Below are 18,737 nucleotides of genomic sequence, written 5' to 3'. Positions count from 1 at the left end.
TCAAGTCAGAAGAACTGAGGTATGTTCGGCTTTCCTTGCGTCTGCATTCTCCAGTTTTCAGATCATTTGCAAGCAACACGTTCAAAACATTTCATAAGATCGTTTTAAAAACAGTACACCGAATTTGTTAAGTGCGTCTTAGCGCACTCACAGAGCGGATCTTCAAGTACGTCTTCGACTTTTTTTTAGGGGAAAATGTCATAGATCGGACCTCTTACTATTAGTACGTTACCATCTTTACCATGCCTCATAAGCACCGGGTAGCAAGGTGACAGTTCGTCATTGCAAATTTATCGGAATTTCTAGAGCAACAGACCCGGCCTGCAAGAGGAGAAGGACTGTGCAGTACGATCAAAAGCATTGACATACGAATATTTTTTATACTTTATGTTAAAGTGACATTAGTAATTAATACTGTTTCCTCAAAATAGCTCATTGATTAAGCTCTTCACAATCATTGCCAGTTTTGAGTGTTACAGCGACGGCAATTTTACTTATTACAACAATTAAACAATTCGGTAGGGGGTCGTTTCTATATTAACATGGTGTCACTGCAGTATTACAAGTCTATCTCAGAAGAATTTATCCCCTGCAGCTATTCACGCACGGTTGAGTCGTTACGGCTCCTTTAAGAAGTCAGAGGTAGCCCCCCCCCGCCTCCTCACCCCCCTCCACCCATCCAACCACCACCTCGATCCTTAGATCTCATTGAGACCATGTTGCATTAAGAAAATGCAAGTCCAGTGATCAAAGACAGCGAGTGGTTTGTGTTTTGAAGTTAACTAATCTGTTTGCCAGCGTTTCGACCGGGAGTAAACATACAAAGTTATCTTCAATGTAGGATTTTCTTTAAACAGTATTGATTGACACTTGGAATAGCGTAAAAGACTGGGGCAGAGTTGGCAAGACGCATACGCAACATTGGTTTTCAGCTGAGAGATTTGTTGTATTCCCGATCAAGAACGCTTATTTTGGAGATAGCTAACGATCTGTCTCACTCTGTGGATCATAATGTCATTGTTTACCGACTGCACTTGATACAGATGGTCAAAAGACATCCCGTTTTGGGGAGTTATATTCTGGAGTTCCTCATGCAGTGTTTGGAACTGCGTTCTTGGTTTACTGTAGCCGTGGCCCTGTAGCAGAAAACTGGATTCATTTGAAGCAGCGACTGGGTTCCAAACTCATGGCACAACGGGTGCGTACCTAAACGGACTTGAATAGGGAATTTCACTGGAATTTAAAAAAAAAAAAGGGAGACCAAACTGGCAGATTCTTTTTGGATATTCTTTTTGTTCTACGTGAATTTGACAGCAATACAACACTAGGTTCTAATTCTTGGAAACCAGCTTTCTTATCTATAAGTTAATATTTCTGTTGGCTAGTTTACATGTTTGTATTTCATGCTCATTTAGCTACATGACGTGCCAAATAGCTTTGTTTGAAATGCTTAAAACAAACATCCGCACTCTTGGTCTCATAACGCACTGACCTTAGTTCTTTAATTGATAAGAATTAGAACAATTAAGTATCATGTTTTTGACAAAAAATAATAATAACTCACCACAATTGACGTACAAACCATGTCCAACTATACATAGTAAGCCTACAGTGATACAAGTATGTTCATTAGGAAATTATAATACCTGTAATAATGGGAGATATATTCGGGGGAAAGGGCGTGATAAACCTGCAGCAAGTTTTTGTTTACATGTTCCAGGGCACTTTGCTTTTTGTTGATTTAGTTTGCGCTTTAAACTTTTAGGAATAAATGTTTGAATGCAAAAATGTAATGAGTAAATGTCGATTCGGTTTTGGAGCGTGCATCAAAACATCAAAATGCTCCTCTGGTGCTGTTGTAGATAAACAGATAGCCTTAAATTAGATTTGATGTGAATTTTTATCTGCGTATTGGCATTTTAAATATACAATACAAATAAATTAATTGAAGTTGAACGAGATACACGGTTTCTAAATAATACTATGTGTTTATCCTACAATTTTTCAGAGGGTCCCCGGGCATTTTGAGATTCATTTCATCCTTAATATATCTCAATTCCTAAATAAAGCAAAAAGGACATTTAAAAGTTTGCAAAAGTAGCAAATCAGGTCCTCCCCGAGTCAAACTCGAGATAGTGGGCTATTCGGACTGAAATAAATATTGCTTTGATCACTCTCTTCTTAATAACATTTGTTTTGATGCCATAATCATAGTAATAATAATAACAATTCTTGATATGCTCTAATGGGATTCTAATGGCATCTGTGCCGATACATCAAACATCCCGTGTGCTTTTGTGTACATACAGTACGAAGATTTGGTCCATTACGGAATGGATGGGCTCGGAATTCCACCCTCGATGTACGGAGATCCTCACGCGGCCAGGAGCATGCAGGCGGTTCACATAAACCATGGCCCGGCGTTTCATGCGCATCAGTACCCGCATCCAGCTCCGGGTGTGGGCTCCCCGGTTAACGACACACTAAAACGCGATAAAGATGCCATTTACGGGTTGGTATTTTTTTTTCCCGCGAATTTCCTTTAACACAAAAATAACACGGTGGTTAGTTGTCCTACAAAACAACTCTTTTTTTTTCCAAAAATATTTTGCATGTCTTTGAAGAAAACGATTTTTTAAAATGTGGAATTACATAGATACCACTATGTTCGATTATTGGTTTTTATGGTCGTAAGTGTCAAAACATAACATGAGAAATCATTAATTAAAAATTAGAAATGCAACAGATAAGGCCTATAGGCTACGTTAGCTCCACACAAACGTTGCAGAACATAATAAAATGTTTATTATATCATCATGTAAATCAACTGGAAAACAAAACATAAACAGTGTATACATGACAGTAATACAATTAATTTAATATGTTCAGCACTAATCACTCTTTGCTGCATATACCGTTATTCACATTAGTCAGTAGGCCGTTACTGAACTGAATTCATTTCAAAACCTTAAAAATTCATTTAATTCCTTATTCCATATGATCCAGCAATGTTTTCCTTCGAAGTGAACATGAATCAAAAACGGTCTTTATCCTACACGCAGGAGGAAACATACTTTACCTTTATGTGCATTCATTTTTCTTGAACATTTGCAGGGCTAATATGTTGACTGAGTTTTTTTTTTCCCCCTGGTGTCCCATGGGCTTTGTGAAGCTTATTCATTTCTACAATTGTGCTTTCTCTTAGACACCCACTTTTCCCCCTGCTCGCGCTGGTTTTTGAGAAATGTGAGTTAGCAACTTGTACACCGAGGGAAAACGGATTTTCAGGCGGCGACGTGTGTTCGTCGCAATCTTTCAATGAAGACATAGCAGTTTTCTCAAAACAGGTCAGACAAAGGCCTCTTATAAATCCTGTACGAGGCAATATGTAAAACTGATTTTTTTTGGTGAAATTGATCCATGAAATGTTGTATTGTAGCTTGGTTAAGAGAATGACAATTTTTATTTCTCATATATGTGTTTAGAATGTTTCTTGAAAATTCGAAGACATTTCCGTTGTCCTTAAGGTTTTTCCTACTATTTCAGATAAGAACAGAAAAACCGTTATTTTCGTCAAATCCAGACTTGGATAGTTTGGTAAGCTATTGGGCCTTATAGCCTGTTGCTGTCCTAAGAATATATTTTGCGATTGCTGTAGCCTAATATAATGTCGGATATTTTCTCACCATATTGCCATTTTGTAAGGCATATAACTAACTTTTGAGCGCGGGTTAATCAACAGTCTGAATGATCACTGGTAAACTATAGCGTAACTTTGCACCGTTATATTGATCCAGTAAAATATTCCGTAAAACAGTTGTTTTCTGTACTTTATTTCAGATGATCCAAGCCATTCAAGTATTACGCTTTCACCTACTTGAATTGGAGAAGGTACCTACCATAAACTCATAATCTAGCTATTCATAGCCCAAGGTTAGCTGGGCAAAAAAGGCGTTACCATATTTTATCGAGTAATTGCGTAAGGTTACTGGCCATTATTATTATCATTTATTAATTTATTGCTTTTATTATCATTGTTGTTGTTGTCGTCAAATAATTAATATTGTGATATCTCAGGGGCTTATCTCAATATTATGGATAATTCAGAATAGGCCTTCATTGTGCTCTCTGTGACCTTATCATAATGTTTAATGTTTCTGTAGGTCCACGAGCTTTGTGATAATTTCTGCCATCGCTACATTAGCTGCTTGAAGGGTTCCATGCCCATTGACCTGGTTATCGACGACAGGGATGGAGGATCTAAGTCTGACAACGACGAATTCTCTCGAACGTCAGGAACTAACGATCAAGTGGGTCTAGAAATATTTTCCCAGGCCTTGTTTAAGGTCAAAAAACATTCTGACTTGAATGAAACTTTACAGCCATTAACTCTTGATTTTTTTTTTTTTTTTTTTTATGTTCTCTCATTCTGAAGATTGGGGTTTCGGCTCTTTCTAAGACAAGGGCTAACACTGTATCGACACTGAACTTGTCCTCCTGGTTTTTTTAGTCCTATTCAGCATGTAGAAAATCATATTTCTGTGTTCAGACACCTGTCATTGAATACTGTACTCTCACACCCCCGAGGAAATGATCTGTTACCTGCACCATTTAATACTCAATACAGTCTACCTTAGACTCCGACCAGAAGGATGTAAAATATCACTTAAAGGGCGTGTCTAGTGGAAGAGAAAAAGCTAGAACTTTCTCTGTCCTCCCCACAGCAACAGCTGGTGACTAGACGATGTTATGGTTAATTTGTAGAGCAAAATCTTAAAATGTAGCCTGTGCGCCATTCTTTTTCTGCTCATACCAACGAAGGCCAAGAAACTCCAAAATGGTGATGCTTAACTGTTTTTTTGTTTTTTTTTTTTCGCAGGACTCATCCTTTAGTGTTCAAAAGATTAGCCGCTTGGTTTCATGTATTGGAATGGGTGAAGTCCAAGCATGTTGATTAGTCGTACGGTGGTCTTAACGTGCGTCGGGCGATTAATTATTATGAATAGGCGGCACCTGAGGCTTGTTACTTGGCTATGTGTTTACCATGGCAACCGCCTGATTTACCCTGATGGCCAATTAACTCTGAACACGCAGCGATGTCACAGCTCTAGTGTTCTTTTTTTTTTTTTTTTTTTTCCTTTAATGACTGTTCCAGGATCAGCTCAGGACCCGGTTGGCATGTTCTTACAAGCAATGTAACAGTACTGCGTCTGCCCCATCTAATTAAGAATTCATCAGGGACCGAGATGTGATGTTTGGAAAAACATCCAGAACCTTTGTAAGACTAGGAGACACTGCAGCAGCTGGATTGTAGCTCAGGCTAGCTTTATAGCTTTATTCAAGGTGTAATGGCATTCTTTTTTTAAAAACAAAGCCTGCAAAACAAACTCCACCCCCGTGTGCACATGTGTTTGTATGTGTGTATGTGAATGCGCGCGCGTGTGTGTGTGTGTGCGTGCGTGCATGCATGTGTACATGCACGCATATGTCTGTGTGCATTAGTGTGTCTGTGCATGTGTGTACATGTGTGTTTGAATCTGTGTGTGTGTGGGTCAGTGGGTATGTTTGTGTGTGTGTGGGTCAGTGGGTATGTTTGTGTGTGTGTGTGTGTGTGTGTGTGTGCACACGTATCTGAGCATGTGTTCCACATTACCTCTTACAGCATTTGTTTGGTATGCATGCAGTATCCCTATGTAATAATCATATTCTACTACTCCGCAGTACTTTAGAAAAAAGAACTCCTGGACCTATTGGTACCCAGAGACTATAATTAATTTCCTTAATCTCTCTCTCTCTCTCTCTCTCTCTCTCTCTCCCTCTCTCCCTCTCCCCCCTCTACCCCTCCCTTTCTCTTTCTTCCTCTCTCTCCCTCTCCCTCTTTAGGTGTGTTGGAGTAAAGATCAAGATGACTGTGTGTCTATTCGCTCTGCTGGGACTCCAGGACCCTGCAGTGGAAGCCAACTCTCTCACAATGGAGACAACAGCAGTGAGCCAGGTAATACACACACACACACACACACACACACACACACTGGCTCACATATGTGAATAGTCCTCAGTGTGCCAAGAGAAACACAGTTGTAGTGATTTAGTCATCCTCTATGTATTTCTTTACACTGTAGCACCACTATAGGGAGTCCTCATCTGAAAACCGGCCAAAACCTAAATCCACGCTTGTCTGTGACTACGGCATACGAGCACGCTTTGGGCTGATTAGCCAAAAGCCTTGTATTTTCCTCTCTCTGGTCAGTAGGTCTGTAGGAGGTTTTAGCAGAATGCAGTAGATGGTAGATGTCGGGTAGAGGAGTAAAGAAAGCCTCTCTCCGCTCCTCAGGCATGTGCACCAAGGCTATGGCCAATAAAAACCAGAGCAAACACTTCTCTGAAGTATTGTACGTGTGCTCTCGAACAGCTGTGCGCTGAGGCTCTGACAGTATGACTTACAATAGCTGGTTGGAAAAGAAGGAGCGAAAAAGAAACGGGAGAGAGTGTTTGGAGAACGACGAAACAGAGAGAGAGAGAGAGAGAGAGAGAGAGAGAGAGAGAGACGGAAAGAGACAGAAAGACAGAGAGAGATGTGAATTTTACTTTCAGGCTTTTAAAAAGGAAACACACGCGTGCGCACACACACATGTGTGCTGCGTGCATGCATACGCGTGCACGTCCCGGCTCACACACACACACACACACACACACACACACACACACACACACACGTACGCACAACATCTAAATTTCATGAACCTCTGGAGATAGACAGGTCATAGATACAGTCACTTGAAGTCCGGCGACGTTCATTCGAAATGAGTTTCGGGTTCATAACTGCATCGGAAGGTTCTGGAATAAGACCTGTGGGAGAGAATCAGGAGGGCCAAAGTGAATGAGGTGTTTAGGGAGGCAGAATGAGTTTCCTTATGGAAAAAACGGGGATATTGGATCAGTTTCCCTCAGCAGTGCAGAAGGAAGCTGAGCAAACATATCTCGCTGCAAAAACAAGCAGCAGAACAAAACTGGGCTTTAAGGCAGAAAACTGGACCTGTGCAAAGCTAATGACACTACGCTAATTTATACAGTACCGAGAGAGCGTTCTGCTACCGAAGGAATTCGGCTGACCACATTCTTCTTCTTCTTCTTCTTTTTATTTTTTTCTTTTTTTTTTCTTGGAAGCGTGCAGTGGTAATAGATTGATTTGTCATATAGTGAGTCCGAAGAGCATTCTGAAGTCGTCGACGCTTTATACCTTCAGGGACAGGGAAGTACTTTTAGTGTTGGAATATGTTCTCCCAATACCCAATATTTCTCTGAGGTAAATCTTTGTCACCGTTTGCCTGAGATCACTTGAACGTTTTGTTGTGAATCGAGGTTATAATGTTTGACGATATTTTGGGTTTATTTTTTTGTTTTTGTGAATGGTGAGTGAGATGGTACAATGTAATTTATGAACCGGTTATTGTCATGACTCATAACGCACAGACGCTGAGGGGAAAAAAAACAAAAACCAAAAAACCAAAAATAGATCTGTCTTTGGTCTTGACAGGTGATGTTTTGGACAACAGCATTGCCTCTCCTAGCACAGGAGACGACGAGGATCCAGACAAGGAGAGACGGAACAGCAAAAAAAGAGGGATTTTCCCCAAAATGGCAACCAACATCATGAGAGCATGGCTCTTCCAGCATTTGACAGTAAGCCAGAGTTCTATTCTGCCGAAAAAAAACAAAAAAACACAGGCCATACTGCATTAGATACACTAAAAAGCTAATCAATTTACATCATATTGGGCGTTCACTATTCAAAACTTACAAATCACCAGTCAGTGCGTGAGTAATTATCTTTCTGAATAGTTTTGTTATTATATTTTCCATAAGGAAAAGCAGGCTTGGATGCAGTGATATGGTTGATTTAGTAATGGGACGGACTTATGATTTTACAGGCTAAACTGGCAAACCCGGTGAACTCTATCAATACCGTGTTTTAACATTTCTCTCACCTCTCACCAAACACAAGAAGCTCTCCATCTACAAAAAAAAAAATGGTTACTCTAACCAAAAATGTCTCTTTCTGCTCTAACCAAAGAGTTTCTTCACCATGTCTGCCCACCTGTAGAAAGGCATTCGGCATTAACAAGGTTACAGGGGTAACACGTGCATGAGTACGTGCACGCACACACACGCACGCACGCGCACACACACACACACACACACACACACACACACTCATACTCACAGGAGGGACGACAGTGTGAACGACTCCATAAAGTGGTGCTGCACCATTACAGTGTCAAATGAGTGCTATTATTAGGCAGTGTTGGCTCTGGTAGTTGTGTTGGTGGAGTGTGTGTTTGTGCTAACATGTCCAGATTATATTGAGTACAGTGGCAAATAAGTTCAAAGTACAAATAGCTACATACCACTCTCTCTCTCGCTCTCTCTCTCTCTCTCTCTCTCTCTCTCTCGTTCTCTCTCCCTCTCTCGCTCTCTCTTTCAGCCTGTTCTTTTTGTTGCTTCATGCAGACCCCCCCCCCCCCCATTTAGCGAGGCCACCTAATGAAAAGCTAATATCGCAGTAAAGCAATAGCATGGAACCCCAGGCAAGTTTCTAGATGGTTGTCATACTCATATTCCACGTTCCTGTGAGAGTTCACTGGGATTGGTTTAGCTCTTACCATGACAAAGTAGGTGGGCTCAGAGTTCCGTTCCTCCCTTTGTACAGCGAAAATATGTAACATCGCTATTATGGTGCTGCTCCTGGAATGGTTCTGTTGTCGTGAAGGTGTCTTGCTGGTGAGAGAGGAAGGAGGTGCTTTTTTTTAGGGGACATTCTAATATAAGGGTGTTGACAGACTTTTTTTTTTTTTTTTTTTACTGCATACTGTTTCTTAAGAGAGCTTCGAACATTTTTTTTCTGTAAATCGCGATAGAACGTCCGCGCCTTTAATGTAACTCAGCGTGCTTTACGCAGATTACACGAAGTTTAGTTTGGTGCATAAATTGGTTTGAAATACAAATACAAATGACATCGAACAATTGTAGAACACTGGGCTGGGATTTTCAAATTTATTTAAACGTAAAAGATGTAACAAGCCGCCTTTAACCTTGCTTGACGACTTGCCTGTGCATGACAGAGATGGTGCGTCAAATTAATTCTGGCGCATCGCGAAGAGCTGTTTAGTGTAGAAGGCTATTGAAAAACTAAAGAAAATTGTTTTAAAATACGTGCAGACAAAAATATGACTATGGTAACTTTTTAAAGACTTTCTACGTTGGCCCAGCTATATCTACTTTTTATATATAACTTCTATTTCATTTTCAATTCTTTATAACTGTTTTTTTGCTCTCGAGGCAATTATCTTTTAGCCACGGCAAATCGTTTCTAGTGGAAATACAACGTTATCATGGACTGTGAATGGATAAAGTCACAGGGCAAAATCTCTCTCTCTCTCTCTCTTTCTCTCTCTCTCTCTCTCTCTCTCTCTCTCTCCCCAAAACTCAGACATAACATAGCATAGAGTAAAACCCACTTAAAGGAATAAAGGGTGTCAACATATTTAGAGAGCAATTTACCACCCTTGTGTTAACGTATGTGCTTTAACTGTATGCTCAAAACCACAGTTCCTTGAAGTGCCTTTCCAAAAATCATGATCGAAAACAGGTGTGAGATTCTTTCTCAAAATGGTGCTCCAAATGTACATATATGTGACCGTTGAAGTTTGAACTCTCACCAAATATATGTATTCGATCACCTTTATCTGTTTTAGTACCCCGAGTGAAACATTTCAATTACTAAACTGCTTGGGATCTTTCAGGGTTCATGGCGGAGGGGGGGGGGGTTTAAAACAAACAAATTAACAATCAAACAAATCATTTTTGTTTGTTGTACACCCTTGATTTCAGTTGCGAATAGCAAACAAGTGTCACACCCCTCTGCCAAGATCATGGCGTCCTTCAGAACATTAAAAAACATTCGAACAGTTATCTTAGGCAGTCCCTTGATGTTATCAGGCGTGACATGTGAAAGAAAATCACCCGGAAAGTAAGCATATGACCCCGTCAAGTCCTTAAAATCTCCTTGGCCTTCCTCACAGTTCTTCTGTGTACTTTTTATATTCATATTGATGTTTGAAAATTGAATTTAGCCACCCTACGCTTACTGATTACTCCTTAATTCTGTCTCTGTAGCCCTCAGAATCATAGGCGCCATGGAAATTAACAGATTGAGAATATTACACATGATACTGAACTCTCGCCAGGGCTCTCATCTCAAAGCCATCAAGAGCTGGAAAAATAGACTTCTGTATTAATCCTCAGATGAATATTGCTCTTTGTCTGTTGCTATATTTACGTCTTAGTGGGGAAATCTCTTGTCGTTCTCTCTCTCTCTCTCTCTCTCTCTCTCTCTCTCTAGTGTGTGTCTCTTTCTCTGTCTGTCTCTTTGCTCTGGTCTATTTTTTATTCTTTGAAGTATGTGAGCATTTGGAAGTAATAAGCATATCACTATTAGTGTCAGTGGTAAAAATGAGAACTGGGGTTAGGGGTTACGGAGCTTTTAGTTGACCGGTGGGGCACATGCATTCATTTATGCGATCTGGAGGTATGTTGTGCAGGGAAGGATCTACTAGTGTCCCAACCCCCCCCCCCCCCCCCCCCCCCCCCGAATCTCCCTAGAGTCGGCCACCAAGTTAGAAAAACATCATCCATTACAAACCTGACAGCTCCGGAGGGGTCCGGGGCTCTGTTAACCCGTGGGGAACTTCTGCCACTACTGAAAAAAAAAAAAAAAACCCCAGAGGAGAAAAGCAAAAGAGAAAGAAAGAAAAAAAAAAAGTCGATTTATCATTACTAAGCTTTGGGTTTGACAGAGTGAATAGAGATTGTTAGGGTCATGGAGATAAAGGGGAGATGGAGCGGGTCCCTGGAATTATTCTCACTGGGAGAGAGACGGATCCATTTCAAACAACGATCACACGCGTATATACAATCAGGATATTTTAGATTTGGTGGAAATTAGTCTGAAATAAGATATGCTTTTTGTGTCTTTAACTCCGCGTTTGACTGATTTGAAACATTATGACGAGTAGGCTGTTGATGTATTTGACTCTAAAGTGTAGCTGGTTTGTGACTTTGTTACAGTTGATTTATAATGAAATGAGTCGCGTGTCTTTTAGCAGTCCTGTCCCGGTTTAGAGGGTCTCTAATCTCTGGAAACTAAAGCCATTGATTTCCCCAATAAGCAGGATGACGACCGACAGCCACACACCCCTTTTTTCACTTATAAGAACACACGACCACTTACACACACTCACCCATCTACCCCAGCACACACACACACACACACACACACACACACACACACACACACACACACACTGATAAAGTAACGGCTGCTCAATCATAAAAAAGTGAAATCTGTCCATCGCTTGCTCCAGCGGTGCCGTAATGCAACAGGTGCCGATTGACCAGAGATTGTTTACGGGGCATGAGGCGTTAACAGTGTCTGATATTTCTCAGCTCCGGGCCCTATTGAACGGCACGTTTGAGCTGATTCACATGTTCAGCTAATCACCAAGCCCTTAGTGGACTGATTCAGCAGCGTTGGTAGCACTGGGCTTAAAACAGTGTTACCTCAGGGCTCCACAAGGAGCGTGGAGTTTGTTGGTTTTTCGATCCCTGACCTCAGGCCAGCCGTGAAGACCAGGGATGTCATTATCGGGTCAGTTCTCCTGTGTCATTATGTCCATATATCCTCTGAGTTTATGGTTAGGGCTCTAAGGTGGTGAGAGGCGTTGCCCTTGGTTACAGATTATAACTTGTAATGAGTGGTCGGTCTGGGATTGAATATTCCCAAAGAGGAACTCTCAAATTAGGCCCGAGGTTTCCTGTAGTGCCATTTTTTTTCTCCCCTCTCATTCTCATTTTTGTGGATTTCTCGTTAACGGGTGTCGTCCGTTCGCTCAGCTGTTTCGTCTGAAGTTTGACACCGTTTGGTTATTTGTCGAGACGAGGTTACGATTTTTTCCCCGTCAACCAGCGTAAGATCAGAGTCACTGTGTATTAATGAATGCAGTCAGGCTGAATTGTTTTTATAGGAGGAAACTGTGTCTGGTAAAAAAAAAAACAACTGAAAATAGACTGTGAATTTCGTGTAAATAGAAAATATACTGCAGAAGATATAGCATGAATTTGCTGTAAATCCAGTTCCTAGCCACAGAAAGAGTATGAAAAGTACAGTTCACAACTCAGAATGTAAAGAGGTATGTATTTGAATATGTTTTAATTAAACGCCCTTTTCATTCTCATATCAGTCTCAAATCAGTCTCTTGGGAAAATTGTTCTCTTGAAGCTAAAATCCCCTTAATCACTGCTCACCTTCCGTTGCTAGGAAGCGGGTTTAGAATTCCCACATTCCTCATTATTCCTCTTTTTATGGACATTCCTCATTTTAACGATGTAAGGACTTCACCACCTAATCAGCCGGCGTTAATTAGCCAATTTACAACGCGATAAATAAAACGCCAGAACACACAAACTCTCATTTTTAGGCTAATTTACCGCGGGTTTCTTTAGGGTTAAGGCGGAGAAATGTTTATGTCTGACTCGTTATGTAGTAATAAACTCTGTTTGTTGATGCAGAATCATATTTTTTTGTTTTTGTTAGCACCCTTATCCGTCAGAGGAACAGAAGAAGCAGTTGGCACAGGATACGGGCCTCACCATTCTACAGGTGAACAACTGGTGAGTGACCGCAACTAACTAAGTCTGCTCTCCCACTCACGGCAAGTCTCTGTACGGTTTAAGGTATCTCAGTCCCAGTTTCCAGCAAGTCAGCGTGCGTAACTTGTGTCTGTGCATATAAGCACACGCAAGTTAGCCTATGGGACATCTTATATGTCAACATGTCTTATATTTCAATTGCACTCATCTGTTAAAGGAAACAGCACGTTTATTTTTGTTTAAAAAAAGAAAAAAAAAGATGACATGAATTGAGACTCATGAACGAACTCAGTGTTCGTCCTTGACAAGAAATGCATGATCTGCGATGATTAATCTTCATTACCCATCCATTTATATACTCCAGCTAATGTTGGCAGGACTTCCATCATGCAGCGTTGCCAGAGCATTTTAGGCTCAGCTATAGAAAGAAAGACAGGCTGAGGCAGATTTTAGACACCAGGGTAGCAACGGAGAACATGCACTCTATGTATTAATCAACATTAGAATGCTAAAAATGTTGTTCTTTCCAATTTATGACAGCGTAAGTACGCATGTAGTATTTGGCCTTGTTCCGACCTTGGAGAGATACATAAACACACAGACACAGAGACACACACACACACACACACATGAAACCAAACAAACACTCCCAGTCAATGCTCCAATATTGTAAAATGTGTCTCTGGGGAATAGTGATGTCATACAAGGAAAATCAAATAAAAAAGAAGAAAGTGATGTCATAAAGAGAAACTCTGGAACTTCGGCATGGGGAGCCAAACATTCTAACATTCTATCCGTCTTTGTTATCACTGGTATTACACGACCCGAAATGTGTTATCATGTCTCCAGGCTATTTTGAACCCGACCCCAACCACAAATGAACAACCAGCAAATTTTTAATTCGCTTTCCATTTGTCAATCAACCTGTAAACATACCAGCTGACTTCCCCTAAAAAGGCTGTCCTTTCTGTGTATGTGAGGGGGCTGTAGATGTTTTTGTGGATGTGTTAGAGAGAGAGAGAGAGAGAGAGAGAGAGAGAGGTTGTTCTTTCTGCTCCTACATTATGGGAGGGGGAACAGGTGAGGAGGGGGAGGAGGGGTGAAAATGAGGGGTTGTCAGGCTAAATGGAATTTTCACTGCCAGCAGCTGGACTGGTTTATTTAAACACACTCAGAGACAGAGCACATTGGCCTTACAGTGACACCAGCACTATGGTGAGGCCAGAGGGACATTTTACGATTCTGGACTGCAGACTTCGGAGTGTTGTAATGTGCGTGTGTGTGTGTGTTTGTGTGTGTGTGTGTGTGTGTAAGGCCATGTGATTGCACAAGGTCAGACCTGGGCCAAACATTCCATGCTTCCTCATATTCTTACAAACTGACATGAACAACATTTTTTTTTCCATCTGGTTGTTAATTTGTCTTTTTTTTTAATACATACAGTACTTTTTTTTTCAGCTTGCTATTCCAACGTTTAAACTCCATCCAATAATTTAAATCCAGAATCGAACGAACTTGTAAGGCAAAAAAATCCAAACGTCTCAACGGCTTGTTTGAACACACAACGTGTATCAGTAATTTAGTGTCGCTCCAGGACCCAGACTGAAAAGATGAGGCCCTACTTTTTTTTTTTTTTTTAATCATATTTCTTCACGTGCGAGATAAAAGCTCTTCGGCCTCTTGTATGGGTTTGGCCCAGATACGCTGAGAACAAGGAGTCTGTGGCAGGAGGCTCGTAAACACAGATTCATGGTGTGAGGAGGGGGTCACTGGGGGGTCAACTTTTAACTCCTTAAAATAAAAGGAGGGTGTGTGTGTGTGTGTGTGTGGGGGGGGGGGGGGTTCCACCCCATGCCACATGGCTCGCTTCTCTTCTCTCTGGTTGGTCGTTTAGCTGGCGGAGTCGGGAGAAGTTGCGGTGCCTGAACGCAAGAAGAAGAAGAAAAAAAAAAAAAAGAGGGGGGAAAAAAAATCGGACAGTTATTTCTTTTTTTTTCTTTTATCACACCTGGCTTTTGTCTCTCTTTCGTGCTCTTTATTTTTTTACTCTAACCCCCCCAACCCCCGACGGCTCCCCACAGCCACCCCCACCCCCACCCCACCCCCCCCACTCCCGTTTTTCCTTTCACCATTAACTCTTCTTGGCTCATGCTTTTTAAATCAACATAGGCAACATCGCGCACGCGGCTCTAAATGACCGTTTCAACAGTCCTTTTCCCATTTTTCTGTCTGCTGTCTCTCCTCTCACGAACCTTCTTTTTCATTTCATGTTACAACTTCTCTCTCCTCTCTGGTGTGTGTGTGTGTGCGTGTGTGTTTTTTTTTCTTTAGTTCTTTCTTGCTCTGGAATGGAGGAGTGTAGCTTTTGTTTCCTGCAAAGGAAACCTGGTCCTCCTTTTTTTTTTTTTTTACTTTTTTTTTTTTTTCAAAGATGAAATGGAACTATTCTGCCCGGGGTGAAACGTGGGGGACATAAATCAAGCCAGGACCAACGTGTTGGCACTCCCATGGGTCACTAGAGGTCACAGGGGAGGTTTTAGGCTGAGCTATACCAGAACCGCACCTCTGGTGCGGGTGCGAGGTCAAAGGGTTACAGGGTCAAAAGGTCAAAGGCCAGGCATACCACAAGAATGAATGCTGAAAGCACTAATAGGCTCTGAGGTGTGTGTATATATATACACAGTGAGGACCTGGGTCAGTGTATATAGGACAGAGTGTGCTCTGAATCCAAACTGGTAGCAGCGGAGCCCCAGGGTCGCTAACAGGCAGCAAGAAAAGTCACTTTCCCTCCCTCTCTCTCTCTCTCTCTCTCTCTCTCTCTCTCTCTCTCTCTCCCTCCTTTGTCTCAGACTGGGTGAAACACTTCTATGTCTTGCTTTTTTTGCTCTTTCTGTCCTCTCTTCCCTCTTTAACATTGTCCGTCTCATTTCAGGTTTATCAACGCCAGAAGAAGAATCGTGCAGCCCATGATCGATCAGTCCAACCGTGCAGGCAAGTCCTGTCAGCGCCGGCGCTGCGCTCTGACTAAAACACGGGAACGAGACACGGGTGAAGAGACTGTTACTGTAGCCAGAGCCCGTGCAGAAGAACACTTTTCAAAACCATCAGAACCAATGCTCTCATATTTTACCTCCTAAACTTTCTCTTTCTTTCTTTCTTTCTTTCTTTCTTTCTTTCTTTCTTTCTTTCTTTCTTTCTTTTTCTCTTTCTCTCTATCACTCCCTGACTCTCTCTCTCTCTCTCCCTCCTGCTCAGCCTGTCTCTGAGTCCGTGGCTTGTTGCAGAAGGAACTGCTGTTAAATTTATGGCCTGTGATGGGGTGGAGGGGTCAGGCATGAACTCTAAGGGAGTCCTGCTTAAGCTCAAAGACGTGGGGCTGAGCCTGAACTGTTGCCCTCGCTCAAATAACCACAGTCTGCTTAGACCCTATGGCTGGCTTAGTTTTAATGGGGTACTGCGGGGGTGATGGTGGAGGGGAGGGGAGGATGGGGGGGGTGGTTGCATGGGGGCGGGGGGGGGCAGACAGAAAACAGAACGGCATCATAATTCTCTCTCTCTAATGATGCCGAGCGTTTTCGTCAGTTACTGCCTTTGCATTCCAACACACCTTGATATTTAGACATATTTAGACACTCTCTGTGGCTGCCAGGGTTATGCCTGATAGGACGAAAACAGGTCAGGGAAATCCTTGTTCTCAGTAATAATAATAATAATAATAATAATAATAACAACAACGATGATGACAACAATAATAATAATGATAATACTGGTAGTAAATAATAATAATAATAATGATAATAGTTATTATTATCATTGTTATTGGCCGTTGATGTTGTTACTATTATTAGTAGTAATAGTAGTAGTAGTAGTAGTATTATTACTGTTATTGGTAGTAGTAGTAGTATTATCACACATGTTGGTTTTGTGCTCCGTTTCTGTAAGTGTTTTGAACTGTTTGCTTTATCAGTACGATTTCATCAACCTGAATTACAGCTGGGTTTTTTTGTTTTTCTTTTTCTTTTTCCTTGCAGTGAATTATTGAATTAGATATCAAAACAAATGTGCATTTGCGTGACGCTCTGATTTGTCCTGTCTGCACCAGGTCATGCAGGGCCGTATCCTCCAGACGGTCACGGTATGGGTGGCTTTGTTATGGATGGGCAGACTCATCTGGTAATCAGAGGACCCGGTAAGGGCCACCTGCCTGTCTCCTATCCTTCATTCAGCAGTAAGAGTATGTGTCAGGAGATGTTTACAACTGCTTTACATGAAACCAGAGAAGCCCCGTCTTTATGCGGCTACATAATTCATTAGAAAAATAACCAACGAGCCAGTCATCTGAGACTTTCCACCAGAACATGGAGGCAACCTAATTACCACGTTAGGCCACAGCTGTGTATATTTATATGGCTAATAACTGAAAAACGCGACGGTAACAACTAGATGTAGAAAAAATAAGATATTGCCGACTTTTATACCGGCTATCAAAACTATGGCGTTTTCAAACGGGTCTAAAGTTGCAGAAGCTGCAGTTTATGTTAATGAAATAAGTTTATCTTAATGAGGGTGCGGTATTTTTTTTTTCTCTCTCTCTAATCCACTCCCCCAACACCCCCCCACCCCCCACCCCCCACTCGGCTTTTCTCTCAGGTCCACTGGGTGGTATGGGAATGAATATGGGAGTGGAAGGGCAGTGGCACTACATGTAAACACACTGTATTAACGCTGCATTACACAGCCCCAGTGGGAAAGGTAAGCACCACTCCGAGGCGGGGAGGGGTGAGTTTTTGGTTTCAGGGGAGAAGCGGTGGTGATGTGTCCATGGTAACAGTCATCCACGCCTGACGCTCCCTCTCTTGCTTAATGTGATAGAGGATTTCTGTATGCTAGTCAGATCCAAATTATAACTTAAAAAAGAAAACACATTAATTACCGTTAACATTTTTTCATATGTGTTTTTTTTTTTTTTTACTTTATTATGAGGACGGAATATGGGCATGCATGAGAGTTTTGTTGGTGTGAGACAGGGATTGAGAGAAAGAGAGATAGAAAGAAAGAAAGAAAGAAAGACTGTTAAAGAAGTGTGAAGGGACAAAAGAGCACGATGAAGAAGAAGGAGGAGAAGAACATGAAGCAAGAGGAGAGGGAGAGAGAGAGAGAGAGAGAAAAAGAGAGAGAGAGAGAGAGAGAGGTCTTTAAAGTGTAAAGGGATTAACGAGAGAGAGAAAGAGGAAGAAGAAGAAGACAGAGAGCGGGGAGTGGGAGAGAGAGTTTTCTTAAGCGGTCATTGGGCAGCGTTAATCTGACCCCGGAGCTTATGAAATCCTCCACAGGAGTTGTGCTGTGCCGTGCTCTCAGTGTGATGAAAGAGATTAGGCATCTTAAGGAACAAAACCGCTGTCACCTTCCATAAACGCCACCGCCATTCATGCAGAAAACTCCCATTCTGTTGGCACGGAAATGGCTAAGTCATCCTCGCTTAACCTTGGTTCTCTCTTTTCTGTGCAATAAGCAACATTAGCTAATTTGAGTGATTTTTTTCTCTCTCTTAATTCCTAGACAAGGGCGTTAACAGACTTTGTGAGAGAATTTGGAGTCACAGAACGTCACGTGTGCTGTCAGGCCGTTTAGTATATCTAAAGAAGAACGATTAGCTTAATGGTGCTACAACTTAATCATCAGCAAGATACCTATGTAACTATAGCTCATATAATGATTAATTATTTCATTTAAAATGAATGTATTGTGAGTGAATGTAGTCCTAAGACAACATGCTTAGTGGGGAGAGATAAGTTCATATTAGTGTAACATGATGATTTAATAAAATTTTCGTTTTTGTGCGTTTTTTGTTTTTTTTTTTCCCCCCTCCACAGTGTCAGTTGGTTTAGGATAAGGAGTCTCTCAGCACATCCGTGCTTCCTACAGATACAGATTTTTAGGACGGACCACGGGAGTACCGCTGATACAAACTCTACCAGTATGACAAGCCCTGACTGTATTTACCTCATCACACACTGCGGGACGCTCTG

At 41.6% G+C, this 18,737-nt stretch overlaps 1 protein-coding gene across 1 annotated transcript; it reads left to right on the top strand.

The window, feature by feature from the left end:
* Positions 1-1,186: 1,186 nt before the first annotated feature.
* On the top strand, positions 1,187-17,417 carry meis1a (Meis homeobox 1 a). The gene is made up of 12 exons (XM_030779960.1): positions 1,187-1,198; positions 2,310-2,512; positions 3,206-3,347; positions 3,547-3,597; positions 3,841-3,891; positions 4,164-4,310; positions 5,884-5,995; positions 7,538-7,683; positions 12,653-12,729; positions 15,641-15,708; positions 16,820-16,897; positions 17,359-17,417. The coding sequence occupies exons 1-12, from the start codon at positions 1,187-1,189 to the stop codon at positions 17,415-17,417; spliced, it is 1,146 nt and encodes a 381-aa protein (XP_030635820.1).
* Positions 17,418-18,737: the final 1,320 nt, after the last annotated feature.

The sequence above is a fragment of the Chanos chanos genome, chromosome 7 (genome assembly GCF_902362185.1).
Source record: "Chanos chanos chromosome 7, fChaCha1.1, whole genome shotgun sequence".
Lineage (NCBI taxonomy): Eukaryota > Metazoa > Chordata > Actinopteri > Gonorynchiformes > Chanidae > Chanos > Chanos chanos.
The sequence above is the reverse complement of the archived record's forward strand: the minus strand, read 5'-3'. Positions and strand labels throughout refer to the sequence as shown.

What these genes read in the sequence shown, in the direction of transcription:
- meis1a (XM_030779960.1), top strand. An exon ending in GATAAAGATGCCATTTACGG is followed by an intron (nt 2,513 to 3,205) that starts GTTGGTATTTTT and finishes GCTTTCTCTTAG; the next exon opens with ACACCCACTTTTCCCCCTGC. An exon ending in AGACAACAGCAGTGAGCCAG is followed by an intron (nt 5,996 to 7,537) that starts GTAATACACACA and finishes TGGTCTTGACAG; the next exon opens with GTGATGTTTTGGACAACAGC.